Source organism: Notolepis coatsorum (genome assembly GCF_963971535.1).
Source record: "Notolepis coatsorum genome assembly, chromosome: 4".
Lineage (NCBI taxonomy): Eukaryota > Metazoa > Chordata > Actinopteri > Aulopiformes > Paralepididae > Notolepis > Notolepis coatsorum.
The window spans coordinates 79,215,350-79,231,752 of NC_140168.1; the positions used below are offsets into that span (position 1 = coordinate 79,215,350).

The 16,403-nt window shown below is 44.6% G+C and overlaps 1 protein-coding gene across 1 annotated transcript in view; it reads right to left on the bottom strand.

Moving 5' to 3' along the window:
- mindy1 (MINDY lysine 48 deubiquitinase 1) overlaps positions 1-16,377 on the bottom strand; it is a 45,478-nt gene extending 29,101 nt beyond the window's left edge. Inside the window, exons 1-4 of the mRNA XM_084313069.1 lie at positions 15,485-16,377; positions 11,776-11,985; positions 6,594-6,775; positions 3,603-3,660 (exon numbers count right to left, since the gene is read on the bottom strand). Of these exons, the coding sequence (XP_084169195.1) occupies positions 3,603-3,660; positions 6,594-6,775; positions 11,776-11,985; positions 15,485-15,848 (814 nt within the window). The 5' untranslated portion in view covers positions 15,849-16,377. The remainder of the gene's footprint in view (positions 1-3,602; positions 3,661-6,593; positions 6,776-11,775; positions 11,986-15,484) is intronic.
- Positions 16,378-16,403: the final 26 nt, after the last annotated feature.

Genomic DNA, 16,403 nt, shown 5'->3' on the forward strand with positions numbered 1-16,403 from the left:
GCAACGGAAATATCATTCGACATTTTTATTTTTGAGCTCTTCCAGACATTTAAATGAAAAACAATCTATTGTTTTTAATACAAATAGACCTCCTGTTCACTGTAAAGTGCCACGTTTTGATATATTGAGCTTTATAAGTAAAACATTTTGGAACTCACAACCTAAAACCCCTTCCTCTCCCAAACCGTTCCTGCAATTGTTTTATGTTGCATGATGATCATGAATACATTTATTATGTATTGTATTTTTTATGTTTAAATATCAACATTATCTGTCCATCCTCAGTACATTTACTATAAATATACTATACTTCATCTGGTCTTTCCAAACGCACACACAGGGAGAATGCCTCCCCCAGTCCCCTCTGCTGTTCTCTCCGTCTATCGCTCTGATCAGGATTAGCTTGTTAGCATAAGGGCTCCGCACATGGCGGGCGATTTTAGCCAGGCGACCGACTTTTTTTGCGAGCCGACCGACGGAATTGTATCGCCTCCATTGTTATGAATGAGAGAACCCACACAGCAGGAGATTTTGAAGCGACGGTCGAGCAGCTATTTCTGTCGCCTGGCTAAAAATCGCCTCGATCCTATTTTCTGAGGCCACAGCAGGCCACAGCAAGGACAATGAGGAAATAACATGACTTCTACTGGTCATTTGTACACCATTAATTTATCAATACATTCATTGATCAATAACCTACGTATTATTACCATGCTACTTATGTTCATTATTATTAACAGGAACAATTAAAATAAATAACGTTAGTTGGAGAAGCTATAGTGGCCGCTTGTCATTAACTAATAAATGAACAATGCGCCACGATGCACATACTAGTGTTTTTATACTCGGGTAACAAAAGAAGTTGTGGGCGTTGACAGAGTTTAATGTCCAGGCTGCAGCTGATGTAGTTACCATCCGGAGAGACGATAGGGGGCGCTATTTTCCCTGTTCGAGCTCAGACAGTTCCCCACTGGTAACGTGAGGCTAGATTGATGAAAAATGAATGGAAATGGATAATAAAAGAAATAATGATTAAAAACTAGATTTCTCGTCGGTTGGCACTCAACGTATGGCATGAACTAACGAGATTTCTCATGGCTGGCACTCAAAGTGTTAAGTATCAATACACAGCAGAGGACATTATGTATCAATATAAGACATTAAGTATCAATACACAGCAGAGGACAGGCAGTGATCGTATTGCTTCTTTTATGTATATTTTCATCAATGTTAGAGGATGTGACGTACGTGGGTTGGTCATTATCATTATCATCGTATTTGTAACACCATGTAAACATCAGGTTAGTATAGGTCAGAATTCTGTTGTTGTTATTTGTATATGGTGTGTGCGTCGCCTTTGTATTTATCCCTTTTTGTTTCTCCCCTTCCCAGATGCCGCCCGTCTCTCCGATTGTGCCGATTGCCTGAGGAGTGGCATCTGAGGGCAATCAGCCTCAGTAGACGGGTGGTTAAGAACCTGGCATGCGACACACATTGGGCGCGCCTCATTGTGTCATTGACTCATTGCCAATGACCAGAGTGGAGTGTGAGGTTGCACCTTTTTGCCACTATGTGTGGATCCCATATCGTGTTGGCCTATCTATTTTCCACTGTGTGTGGACTGTTATATATTGTGTTGGCCTTTTCTGCCATCTCCACTATTGTGTGGAAGTAATACTGTGTTGGCCAGTTAGGGGTGGGACGATACATCGATCCAGATCGATATATCGATCTATTATCAATAATCAAATAGGATCGATGCAACGTAAAAAGATCGATTCATATTGCGATACTCTTATTTTGAAAATCCCCTCGTGAGCATTTCCACCCGGCCGGAACAACAAGCTCAGCGCAGCTCCGTGTGTAGACGTTAGATAGTATTGCTTCAGAGTCCGCCTATTTTGCCCGAAATAAGTGCCTGTTGTTTTTTCCCCACAAGGGGTTAAATGCATCTAACATGCTTTCCATCCTCTCCATTCCTTTATGCCCAATATGTCGCGTTAAATACCGAAATGAACGTTGCGTTAGCGTGAGCTAACTATGCTAAGCACTGCAGCTAACCATGAGAGGAGAGGAGAGGAGAGAGGAGAGGGGACTTGGGAAAGAGCAAGGGTGGGGGCACTGGGCAGTCTACCTTTCTGTGGGGGACTGGGTTGCGTGAGGGGCATTCTGTGTGTGTGTGTGTGTGTGTGTGTGTGTGTGTGTGTGTTACTGAGGATGGACAGATAATGTTGATATTTAAACATGAATACATAATATATGTATTCATGATCATCATGCAACATAAAACAATTGTAGGAAGTTTGGGAGAGGAAAGGGTTTTAGCTTGCGTGTTGTGAGTTCCAAAACATTTTACTTAAAGTTTAAAGCTCAATATATAAAAAGTTAACAGGAGGTCTATTTGTATTAAAAACAATAGATTGTTTTTCATTTAAATGTCTGGAAGAGCTCAAAAATAAAAACATCAATTGATATTTCCGTAGCCTTTTTTTAGTTGATCTAAATGTGACTGATTGTGTTAAATGGGCAAATAATATCGCCTCATATCGATCGCAGGCACCTGAATCGAATCGTATCGTATCGTGGCAGACTTTGTGATATCGGCAAATATCGTATCGTTGTCCAAAGAATCGATATCGTATCATGATGAAACTGGTGATTCCAACCCCTAGTTGGCCTTATTTGCCACTATTGTGCGGGCTGGTGTGAACTGTGAAGTTCACACTATTTGTTGAATAGCCTTATTTGTTGGGTGGCACTGTGATGCTGGGTCTCTGTGCCCCGGCCTTGTTGTACTCATTTAATGGAGGTAGTATTGAAGTGTCGTCATTAACTGTGCTTGTTTGTATTTTCTGTTATCCCTGTTCTGTTCTCCCCTCCCCTTGTGTCTACTTTTCATTGTGGGTTTCATTCCCCATTTGAGTTGGATACAGAATAAATATAATTTACTCTTGAAAACGCTTTATATCCTCCTACCGGGACCTGTGCTTAAAGCACTCACTGGACGGGCTGGCTTCACAACAGCCCGGTCCAGGTATTTGTCAGACCTTTGTTTGTGACAGAGGACTTCCTTGAATCTGTGGAACATGGTTCTTCAGTTGTTTTTTGCAAAGAAAGAAGAGCAAAACAATTGTACAAACTGGGCAGTACATTAGGCAGGCAGTGTTCCTGGCTCCAAAAGCTAATTGATTGATTAAAGCTAACCTTTGTCTGATGGCATTTTATTTGCATTTAATTTTTTTAATCTAATTTGGTTACCACCAAATACGTCCACCAAAGATGCTTGTTTGTGCCAATGAAACAGAAAAGTCCCTCTGAAATCCTGCAAACGTGAGTTGTTGCAGGAAGCTGGGAGCTGTGGAGCATGGATCGTATGCTTAACGTCACCGTTACTGGGAAAACATTACTCGTGCCCCTCCCTACTGGGCAAAATCCAATTTCCATAATGTGTCCCGCTTTAAATACCTACTTTAGACATAGATGTATGAGATAAGATAAGATATTCCTTTATTGATCCCCTTGGGATACAGATGTACGTACCATACTGTATGAATAATATGCCTGTCTGTTAGAAAACAGTAATAGTAGTAGTGTGTTCTCACCCAGGTGAGCCATCAGGTCTTCAGTAGTGATGACCTCAGTCTGAGCAGGCAGCTTGGCCTGAGGAGAGATAAGAGCTGGTTATCATCCCACCAGGCATTTACCGCTCAGGCCTGGCTTCAGATCAGATCTTGCGCATATTGTGGTCTGATGAGCCAGAGAAAGATACCGTACAATGAGACAATTGCTTTAGTTTACATGATTTTCTATAGACTAGGTTTCAAAGTCACAACAATATAATAAAAAAAAGGAAGTTTGTCTCCTAAACATTCTATTTTGGCCCCAGTTTATTTCCTTGTTGTGGTCAAGGAAACTATAAAAGAAGAAAGGGCCATCACGTTAGAATACCAGCGTTCTGGCGGTTAGGTGGCCGAGCGGAGATTGCGTTCGTCACCAGCCCCGGAGCTGAGCTGGATTTGCCTGTTCGAATCCAGCTCACAGCTCCGGGGTTGTCACCAGCTTGGCTGGCCGTCTGCACTGATACAATTGGCTGTATCAGAGGGTGGGAGAAGCTGGCGGGGTGGGTCCGGGTCGTTGTAAACAGCGACTCCTACAGTTCGGTCGGGGCGCCTGCTAAGCGCGGATTGGACGTGAGGGGGATAGTGTGGTCAGCCCAATGGCCCTCTCAATGAGAATCCGCGCTGCCAGGTGAAAAGAAGCGGTGATTGGCTGGACGTGTGTCGGAGGAAGCACGTGGTAGCCTCCACTCTCCCAGATGATCTGACTGTGGGGGGTAAGTGCGCAGCGACCAGGAAGGGACTGGGAATTGGCATACGACTAACATTGGGATGGGAGAAAAATCGGAGGAAAAATGGAGGGGGAAAAAGACCAATAAAAAAAAAAAAAGAATACCAGCGTTCTATGCTCTGTCAAGTCAAGTCAAGACAAGAGTTTTATTTGTCACGGCATACGAGTATTAGAGCTGCCGCGATTACCGCATTACCGCGGTATCGCTGTTACATCACGGCCACCGCAGAGTAGGCTGAATACCGCATCACCGCTGTTTTTTATAATAATAATAAAGTACCCTCCTCTCGTTGGGCTTGCGGCTCTGCAGATATACCCTACTCCTCTATCGAGGTTCCAAGCGACCCTATTGGGTACCAGAAAAGTTAAACATTGCAGACCACTGATTGGTCAGAAGAGAGACGCGTCACACGTTGGAGCGTCCTGCAGTTTTTTACGTCCTGAATGTCAGCCATTGATCAGAGCTCATCACAATACGGCTAATAACGTTAGCTTTAGCTCCCCGCCGGAGTGGACTACCATCGCTCCTCAGGAGTACTAAACGAGACATAATGATTTTACTGTCTGCAACGAATGTTATAATAAAAGCCCTTCGTTCTATACACTTGTCTGATTGAAAACTTTATTAACAGACCGCAGAATGGGACAACTCAGCACGCTCTGAGCAAAGAAAGGAACTGAGATATGAATTGAGTATTGCTTGCCTTGCTATGGTCCGGTAAATACGCTGATGTTATTGAACGTATAACTATATAATGTTAATGCCACAAAACGAATGCCTTTATTATAAAGTAGTAACTTTATAGTAATAATAATAAGAAAGGGTCGGGGGGGTAACCACCCCTGCCCGCGACACCGAGTGAACGGCGCACGACCAGAGGGGAAACTTCGAATCCGTGTTTCACTTTCAATAACTAATGCGTGCTTGCCGAATCCCAAACAATATTCATGCTGCAAAGTCATCCTCTAAAGATAGACATTTAGACTAGAGGCAGGCTATATGCTATAAAGAGTAGACTACTACTAAAAAATAAATGCATTCAAACTTTTTTTTTAATTTTTTTTGTAATAACCGCGGCAGTAGGAAATATTTTGCAAATTTGTGCGGTAAGGAAAACATCAATACCGCGGCAGCTCTAACGAGTATACAATGAAATGCGAGTGGTCTTGCCCGCAACGATGTGCATAATACAATAGTAATAACATATAATAGAATCCAATAGAACGACATTGTGCAATAAAACAAGTAAACAGAGTAGGGCATATCGGTATATGTACATAAGTTATTTACAGAGCATGGTAGGACATGCTAGGTCCTGTGGTAGTGCAATACACCGTTAGCTACGGATGAGGCACTGGGTCTTTATGTACATGCTAAATTATACAATCTCAAGTTATACTATACTATTCTTAAAGTGACCTTTCCTTAGTGGCCATAAGTGTGGGCGTGTGTAGCATGGGTGTGTGCTTGCTCATGTTAAAGTGGCTGCTAGTGTGTGAGCGTGTACAGTGTGTGTGTCATATGTGTGCTTGTGTGTGGAGAGTTCAGTGTTCAAGGCTCTGATGGCCTGGGGGAAGAAGCTGAGCTGGTGCCAGTTCTGATGATGCATTACAATTAGCTTACTCATGGAGTCCCGTGGTTCTGGCCCGGTTCTGAGCAAACCGGAAAGCTTCAGACAGGCAGAAAACAGACGGACACACTCCTATGCAGAGTTGGACAACGTCCCACTTGTGTTCCACTGTCAAACATATCTGCCCAAAGAGGAAGTAAACTAACCTATACCCTTATTATTTTACCTTAACATATTGACTAAATATAAAATTATTGTTCCCCCATATTTCATAGTCTCTTTTATAAATAAGAACCAACATTATTTTCTGTAATGTTATTTCATCTGTGTAGTGTTGTTTATTCACTGTGTGCATGGAAACAACGATGAACACAGCCAAAAAGGTCTGGTTTCCTTAGTCATAGAACTATAGTCCGTTTACTTTTCTCATAACTACATGACTGCATAACTCATAATTGTTCAGACAAGCTTAATTCTTGGTTTTTGTGTTACTCTGTATACACCCAAGTCAATGTTATAGCTGCATTTTCTTTTAAAGGAGAGCTGCATAGGGAATGGCACCCCTACCTCTTACAGTGTTAGTGCGTTGCTCTACCCATTAAACTACACAGGACCTCCTCATCACCTCCTCTCCACTTTCTTACTTCCTTGCCTCCTCTATCCTACTCTCCTTACCTTCCACCTGAGGAACAGCGTGTTCATGATGGCCAGCAGGGGGCAGGGTCCGTTCTCGCTCTGGGTGATGATGGGCGTCTTCTTCTCCTTCCAGGTGATCCACTTCACCAGGTAGTAGGCGGGCATGGAGGGCTCAGGCTCTGGAGCAGCAGCCGCAGCTGTGGCACCACCTGTGGCGCCACCTGTGGGTGAGAGGGAGAACTGCGGGTAAGACAAAGAAAATCCAACAAACAAGACACTACTCATTAGAGACAGCACCGATCTGATATTCAGTATCGTTCCGATACTGGCCAAATTCACAGGATCGGATATCTGAAAAACAGGAAGTATTTTCCAATCCATGCCGTAAAGCAAGCGGTGTCACGTGAACAGTAGTAGCGACAACGTTAGCTGAACATGAGTGAATTTGTTAGCAGCGTGATGCGATCATGTCAGCTGTGTGGAGTTATTTTATGCTCAAAGAAGAAAAAGGCAAAACAGCAGAGTGTAATATCTGCAACGCAAGTATTTCTAGGGGTGGCAGCAACACTGGAAACTTCAACACCACAAACTTAATTAATCACAGATTCATCATGGAAAGGAGTATGCTGAGTTCATACGGGCAACGAGTGCCAAGAGGAAAAGTTTGCCGCAACAGCTAATATTGCTGGAAACCATTCAGAAGCAAAGCTGATAACCGGGATAATTACATAATAACTTAGGCTTAATGTATTCTGCTGGACCAGCCCCTTTCTGTTGTTGAAAATGTCGGTTTCTGCTGCTTAGTTGAACATTTGGAGCCTCGCTACATGTTGCAAAGCCGGCATTTTATCTCCGACATGGCTATCCCAAATAAGTACAAGCAAGTGTGCGAAGTGTGGAAAAACGTTGCCACCTTGAGTTTCACGACTGACATCTGGAGTTGATATAAGCTAACTTGATATCAGGTGGAAGAGGCTAGAGTTGTGAATCTTAACTCATTCTGCGCCATCGCTTAATCCACGAGATGGCGCTAGTACGCCACCGCTGTAAGTCAATGGGGGGACTGCGAGATTTGCGAGTCCTTAAAATATATCTTAAATTATAGCTATGGGTCTAATACACCCGTCGGTATCCAATCGCTTTTTGGCGATAAAACGCCTATAGCAAGTAGCGTATATGCATATAACATTGTTTAGAAACCTATTTTGCGAATGTTAGAATGTGTTTTTGTCCATTTTCGTCGAGATGTACTCCGTGGATGACATTCTAACGTCACATTACGGTTTACACAAATTTCTTGTGGTCTGTAACTTGGCATCAAAGAGAGCTGCTATTGGTCGAGCGCAAGACACGTGACAGAACTCGCACCAATTACATCAAATATAACTACGCAGTGACCAAGTATCCGTCCGCGAGGAAAGATCTAATCCCGACTTTAAAATTATGATTGCGCAAAACGGGCAGTATTGTAAATGGAGAACTTTTTATTCCTAAATCTACATCAATAGATCTTTCACCCAAAGTGAAAATTGCGTAGTCCGCCGAGGTGGGAATGGGATGAAACGATAACAGGCTTAAACTTACGGCCTAGTGGTGTAAGATAACTCTCTCTCTCTGTTGACAAGCACATTGCTCTCATGTTTCCCTCTCTCACTTCACTTCCTGTTGACAAGAACATTGCTCTCATGTTCCCTCCCTCTCTCACTTCACTTCCTGTTGACAAGCACACTACCCTCATGTTTCCCTCTCTCTCTCACTTCACATCCTGTTGACAAGCACACTACCCCTCATGTTTCCCTCTCTCACTTCACGTCCTGTTGACAAGCACACTACCCTCATGTTTCCCTCTCTCTCACTTCACGTCCTGTTGACAAGCACACTACCCTCATGTTTCCCTCTCTCTCACTTCCTGTTGACAAGCACACTACCCTCATGTTTCCCTCTCTCTCACTTCCTGTTGACAAGCACACTACCCGCATGTTTCCCTCTCTCTCACTTCCTGTTGACAAGCACACTACCCTCATGTTTCCCTCTCTCTCTCTCACTTCCTGTTGACAAGCACACTACCCTCATGTTTCCCTCTCTCTCTCTCACTTCCTGTTGACAAGCACACTACCCTCATGTTTCCCTCTCTCTCTCACTTCCTGTTGACAAGCACACTACCCTCATGTTTCGACCAATAGCAGCTCTCTTTGATGCCAAGTTACAGACCACAAGAAATTTGTGTAAACCGTAATGTGACGTTAGCATGTCATCCACGGAGTACATCTCGACGAAAATGGACAAAAACACATTCTAACATTCGCAAAATAGGTTTCTAAACAATGTTATATGCATATACGCTACTTGCTATAGGCGTTTTATCGCCAAAAAGCGATTGGATACCGACGGGTGTATTAGACCCATAGCTATAATTTAAGATATATTTTAAGGACTCGCAAATCTCGCAGTCCCCCCATTGACTTACAGCGGTGGCGTACTAGCGCCATCTCGTGGATTAAGCGATGGCGCAGAATGAGTTAAGATTCACAACTCTAGCCTCTTCCACCTGATATCAAGTTAGCTTATATCAACTCCAGATGTCAGTCGTGAAACTCAAGGTGGCAACGTTTTTCCACACTTCGCACACTTGCTTGTACTTATTTGGGATAGCCATGTCGGAGATAAAATGCCGGCTTTGCAACATGTAGTGAGGCTCCAAATGTTCAACTAAGCAGCAGAAACCGACATTTTCAACAACAGAAAGGGGCTGGTCCAGCAGAATACATTAAGCCTAAGTTATTATGTAATTATCCCGGTTATCAGCTTTGCTTCTGAATGGTTTCCAGCAATATTAGCTGTTGCGGCAAACTTTTCCTCTTGGCACTCGTTGCCCGTATGAACTCAGCATACTCCTTTCCATGATGAATCTGTGATTAATTAAGTTTGTGGTGTTGAAGTTGCAAGAACAATGCAAGAACAATGCAAGAACAATGCAAGAACATTGCTCTCATGTTCCCTCCCTCTCTCACTTCACTTCCTGTTGACAAGCACACTACCCTCATGTTTCCCTCTCTCACTTCACTTCCTGTTGACAAGCACACTACCCTCATGTTTCCCTCTCTCTCTCACTTCACATCCTGTTGACAAGCACACTACCCCTCATGTTTCCCTCTCTCACTTCACTTCCTGTTGACAAGCACACTACCCTCATGTTCCCTCTCACTTCACGTCCTGTTGACAAGCACACTACCCTCATGTTTCCCTCTCTCTCACTTCCTGTTGACAAGCACACTACCCTCATGTTTCCCTCTCTCTCTCACTTCCTGTTGACAAGCACACTACCCTCATGTTTCCCTCTCTCTCACTTCCTGTTGACAAGCACACTACCCGCATGTTTCCCTCTCTCTCACTTCCTGTTGACAAGCACACTACCCTCATGTTTCCCTCTCTCTCTCTCACTTCCTGTTGACAAGCACACTACCCTCATGTTTCCCTCTCTCTCTCTCACTTCCTGTTGACAAGCACACTACCCTCATGTTTCCCTCTCTCTCTCACTTCCTGTTGACAAGCACACTACCCTCATGTTTCCCCTCTCTCTCACTTCCTGTTGACAAGCACACTACCCGCATGTTTCCCTCTCTCTCACTTCCTGTTGACAAGCACACTACCCTCATGTTTCCCTCTCTCACTTCACGTCCTGTTGACAAGCACACTACCCTCATGTTTCCCTCTCTCTCACTTCACATCCTGTTGACAAGCACACTACCCTCATGTTTCCCTCTCTCTCACTTCCTGTTGACAAGCACACTACCCTCATGTTTCCCTCTCTCTCACTTCACGTCCTGTTGACAAGCACACTACCCTCATGTTTCCCTCTCTCTCTCACGTCCTGTTGACAAGCACACTACCCTCATGTTTCCCTCTCTCTCTCACTTCACGTCCTGTTGACAAGCACACTACCCTCATGTTTCCCTCTCTCTCTCACTTCCTGTTGACAAGCACACTACCCTCATGTTTCCCTCTCTCTCTCACTTCCTGTTGACAAGCACACTACCCTCATGTTTTTCAGAAAGTGTCCCAGTGTGTCGTCACTGAAATAAGAGCCAGAACTAGGGGTGCACGATATTGATTTTTTTGACCCCGATATCGATACCGATAACTTTCTGCTCCTCAAGGTCGATACCGATACCGATAATATATATATATTTATTGTATTATAAAAAAAAAATTATGTATATTCCTGTAGTTTTGACCTAACCAGATTTATCATGACATGAGCGTTACTACTATGAACAAAACAAAGCCAAGAGAACAGTTTTGACTCTTCAAATAAAGTGACTATTTATTTTTCCAAATAAAAATAATTTGAGTCAATCACAAAATTCACAATCCGTCAATGTCATTAACAATGTGTTTCCCTGAACAATGAGTGAACTAAAAACCAACAAGTATTGTGCTTTGTCACTGTCAGCAGATAAAACATTTGACACTATAGGAGAGGAGACTGTTGTGGTCTTGGTCCATGAAACAACTATTACTTGGCATTTATAGGACAGCACGCCTCAAAAAGAATTAAATAAACCAAACAAATCATCTCTGTCAAACGTCTTTAATTTTGCAAACGCTCGTCAAACGTCAATAGGTACAAGCCGTGCAGTGCTTGGTGGTCCAAATTAACCTGGCTACTAGGGAGCTGCGAGTGACTGCGTATTCAAAAGCCCCTGGCTTGCACATCGCAGTCACGGAAGGGGCTACAGCTGGCTTTGGATTAGCTTTTCGCTTGCTATTTGTAACAAATGCAGAAGTTCCACGAGGGGCTTGTTGCCCCTTTCCCTCCTCGTGGAACTTCTGCATTTGTTACAAATAGCAAGCGAAATGTTTTCCTCTGAAACTTTTAAAAAGTCAGACGACGCCATCTTTGTTTACTATCCGAGTGTGCTGCTTCTGAAAGTCACGTGACTACGTCACAGCCAGACATGAGAAGGGAGCGCTGGATTTGTGAAAAACTCCCTCTTCCTAAACCACACGCTATCAGTCGTAACCACAGTACTGGCAAAACGGGAGGAGCCTACAGTAAAAACAAACGCCCTTCATCCCAATCCACCCACACCGGATTTCTTTTAACCAAAAAATGTATTATATATTATCGGAGCTATCAATAATGTTATCGGGTTTATCGGGATGACGTCATAATTGCTGATATATATAATTATCGTGCATCCCTAGCCAGAACCCTTACCTGCGGCTCCCAGGGTCTCCTCCTCTCTCAGGCTGGGCACCTCCGTGGAGGGAGACCTCCCCTCGACCCCCAGGGCGGAGTAGGAAGAGGACAGGGGCTCGTCTACATCCATGGGGCTGGAAAAGGAGGCCGAGTCGTTGGACTGGTGCTGGTCCTCTGAGCCGCCAGCTGTCGCCACGGAGGAACCCTCCTCTATGTCCTGGTCCAGAACTAGGAGCACACAACAAGGAGCGGTCAGAGCCACATATCTCCTGGTCCAGAACTAGGAGCACACAACAAGGAGCGGTCAGAGCCACATATCTCCTGGTCCAGAACTAGGAGCACACAACAAGGAGCGGTCAGAGCCATATATCTCCTGGTCCAGAACTAGGAGCACACAACAAGGAGCGGTCAGAGCCATATATCTCCTGGTCCAGAACTAGGAGCACACAACAAGGAGCGGTCAGAGCCATACATCTCCTGGTCCAGAACTAGGAGCACACAACAAGGAGTGGTCAGAGCCATATATCTCCTGGTCCAGAACTAGGAGCACACAACAAGGAGTGGTCAGAGCCACGGCGAGTCAAAGTACTGTCCAATCCTCATATCTGGCTTCGAGTTCATCCGTGTTATTATTAATCATTCGTATTAAAAAATGATAAGAAGAATGCAATTGGTACAGTAAGCCTCACTCTCTTAGTTACTGTTGCTCTGACTGATCAGCTGTTCTGTGGTAACGGGGTGAAGAGGTGACAAAGGAAGTAAGGGCCTTAAACTGAACTGAACACGAAACAGCAAGGGTGGAGAAACATGCTTAAAACTGTGTGTCATCTGTCAGCCGGAGGAAGCAAGATTTCATCTGTAAAATGTAATCTATTCTCACATGCACCACGAGACCATGAACATTTCAGTGTTAAAAATCCCTCTTGCAAGTTACCCAGCAGCAGCTTTCACATCACTTGGGGAGCTACACCCGAGCGTGAGCGGGCAAAGCCTGCAAGCAGTGTTGTAGTCGAGTCACTAAATCTCGAGTCCCCAGTGTTCGAGTCCGAGTCACCACAGAAGAGCCAGAGTCGAGTCCGCATTAGCCTAGTCCGAGTCCAAGTCCAAGTCATCAAGGTTGAGTCCACTCCACTCTGGCAGTCAAAGAGCTGACATACAAAATAAAAAAAGGTCTACATTAAACATAGATGACACAGCGGTCACCGTTTCAAAGAGAGTTTATTGTGTGACACAATAGCCAAACAGATGCCAAATGATTAACTCATTCAGGGCCAGACCCGAGATACGTCGGGTTACCTCGCCGACGCTTGAGCGCCAAACGCGACAAAAGTCGGGTTTTCATCGTTATTTCTTTTATTCGATATTTTCATTCATTATCCATCCAGGAAACCTGGTGTTATCATAGGGAATAAGTCTGAGATCCCAAAAGTGCAATACTGGCCGCATCCTACCAGGCGGCGGTATTGAGCACCCTTGTGTCTTGGGTTGTGCGTCGATTATATACAGTAGGTCCGGGTGGACTTTTCCATGTCGGGCAAGGGGAGCGGTTGTCCCGATTGGCTTGAGGAGCGTCAAATGCTCCAGATCATGGATGATCTATGGCGGATTATGTTGGCGACACGATCAACACCAATACTGGGACTCGCGATCAGATAATTGGAATATTCTTTTTGGAGTACATCCTAGTCAAGGTAAGGGGCGGGCTATATGATATCAATCTTGCATTGATCAAAGCATGCCTTCATTGCGATCCGAGCGTATGTGTGTAACGCTAGTCCATAACGTATTCCGTTGGTGAAGATCAAAGCATAAAAAAACGCAAATGCATTCATGATGGAACATAATACCTATCATATGCATTTGATTTTTTAATTGTAGTATGTGTAGGGACTAGGGGTGTAACGGTACACAGAAGCCACGGTTCGGTACGTACCTCGGTATTGGGGTCGGTACGAGTTCGGTTTCTTTTTTTTATTTGATCAGCGTGAGTCCGGCGGGGGAGAATGTTGTTGTTTGTTGGCGACGCGCGTGTGTGTGTGTGTTGGCGACACGCGCCGTGTGTGTGTGTCTTTCCATTGGTTTCATTTGGTTAACATTATTGGGCGAACAAGAGAACGAAAAAAAACTGTAAAATTGTAATGACCCTGCAGGCTGCAGCTGTTCTAATGTACTCTGTGTGCCCGGCCACGCGCGCTGTTCTCGCACGGAACCCGCGAGTGCCTGCATGCGCGACTGGTGTTTGCGATGTGAGGCGTATTCTTCGTATGGCTGCACATACCGCACCGTGACGGCCGTACCGTAAATTTGCGGGACGAATACACGTACCATTACACCCCTAGTAGGGACGGAACGCCAATGCATTTAGTATAATACACGTTGAAACATGAATTACCCTAAAACCATACTTATATTCACCACAGTATAAAACGGGAATGTATGGATGAAAATATTATTTCTTTTTCACATATTGAACGATGGATACTCGATGTCAAATGGGCAATAGTATTGTATCCATAGCTATAATATATAATATAGTTATAGCCCTGCAAACCACGCCACGTATTCTTATACTTTAGAACGCTGGCCTTTTAACCACACAGTACACAGCGCCCTCTGGCGCTGATTGAGTTAAGGCCTATTACAAAAATAAATAAATAACAATTGATCAAGTCTGAGTCCTCGTCTACACCTTCAGAGTCTGAATGCAGTCAATGCTCGAGTCCAAGTCTGAGTCGTCAGTGCTCAAGTCCATGTCGAGTCACGAGTCCTGGACTCGAGTACTACAACACTGCCTGCGAGTGCTGCCGATCCCAAAAAGGTCAAACGTTTAACCTCAATATCGACTTCAAAAGGACGAGGTTGGAAATTATTATTATTATTTTTAAATAGTTGTCTTTGAGCGATTTGAAAAATATTCGAGAGCCTCCTCTAAATCGGATCAGAACCAGACGGACACAGAGTGGACCTACGGACAGGAGCAATCGCAATGCTCATTTTGCAATGATCGGCGCTCACAGGTGTAATTAACGCTACCTGGAGAACTGAAAAAGGATTGCGTGTGCCACTTAAACTAGGGATGGGTCATGCACATTTTTCAGTTTACAATCATATGCGCTCCTTGAAGAAAATGTGACCATGTGCCCAGAAATGGTGTTGTGGTTAAGACCCCCTCGTCTGGCCTAGGATCAGATCCTGTCAAAACACTCTCTCCTGTGTCTCCCCTACTCTGTTTTTCCCTCTCAGCCTTTAAAGATGTTTTATTGTCACGTGCAGAGTTACACAGACAGTTTGCCGTAAAATGGAAAACTTAATTTGCTAGTCCGCCCTACACAACATCACACAGATCACACAATAGATACAGTACAAGCGAATGCTAAAAGTAAGGAGATCTTACAAATAAATGGTAGAAGATATATACAAGGCACAAGTGAGTAACATTAACATCATTGCACGTTCCATTCACACAGTGTAGGATCAAGTAGTATAATATAAACAACTGCTCTCCTGTGTCTCCCCTACTCTGCCTCCCTCTCAGCCTTCCTACTGTCTCAATAAAGAACCTGCTCTCCTGTGTCTCCCCTACTCCGTCTCCATCCCACCCTCCCTACTGTCTCAATACAAATAACATACTAGGGATAATGGACTGTCCACTCTCTTTTAAAAGAAAAATACAAAATAAAATAAACCATGTATACAGAACTTGAATCAAAATGCTCTGGTCCTGTACCTTGACCCAGCCCTCCAGACATGGCTCCTTCCGTCTTGATCTGGCTCATCAGAGAGGAGAGGGAGCCTTCCTCCAGGGACGCGGATGTCGCGGCTCCATTTTCAGACGGTTCAGGCGTGAGTATGGAGCCTGCGCTCTCCTCTCCCTCCAGGAAGGCTTTGGCAGGCAGGGGAACGACCGTGAAGGAGGCAGGTCCTTCAACGGGCCCCGACGTGTGGCTCTGGTCGTCTGTTGCCATGGCTACAGTAGCAGGCGCGGCGACGAGGTCTTTGGAGATGTCCTCGGCCGTGGAGGAGAGCTCCTCTTTGCCCGGTGCGATCAGCAGGTCCCTTCCTCCCGCCGGCTCGGTGCTAGAATCAGCCATGGCTTGGCAATCAATGTCCTCCGCTTGAGCACTTCAGATCAATAGTGAAAAGCAATAAGGCCCAGGTGGCTTTGAGAGAAGATGACTAGGAGACTATATAGACTAGACCGCAGCCGTTTATCCTCTTGAGGGTTGTATACAGGTAATACACTGTGTGAGCTTACAAAACAAACCCAAATATACAAAAGTAATAAAAACTAAAGATTTAGCCCCTTCACACGACGGCGTAAGATAACAAGTAAAAAGAAAAATATATATATTTTATATAAATTTGACACGAAGAAGCTGGCAGTGTTCCTCTGAACCTCTAGCCTAGAGAGAGAGTCGAGAGCTTTTCCCTGGATGGTGCTCAGTCAGTCCCCTCCTGGAATTCCTGAGTGGCAGAGATCCACGGTTTACTAAACAAAGCTGACAGAGGGGCTCCAGCGGAAGCCTGGACAAGGCAGAGACAGAGGCCACGCCGGTGCCTTTCCACCGTTGTTCAAACCACTAATCTCACCCTGACACACGCTTGGAAGGCTCAGATACAGACCCCCACTACTTACTTGACGTTGT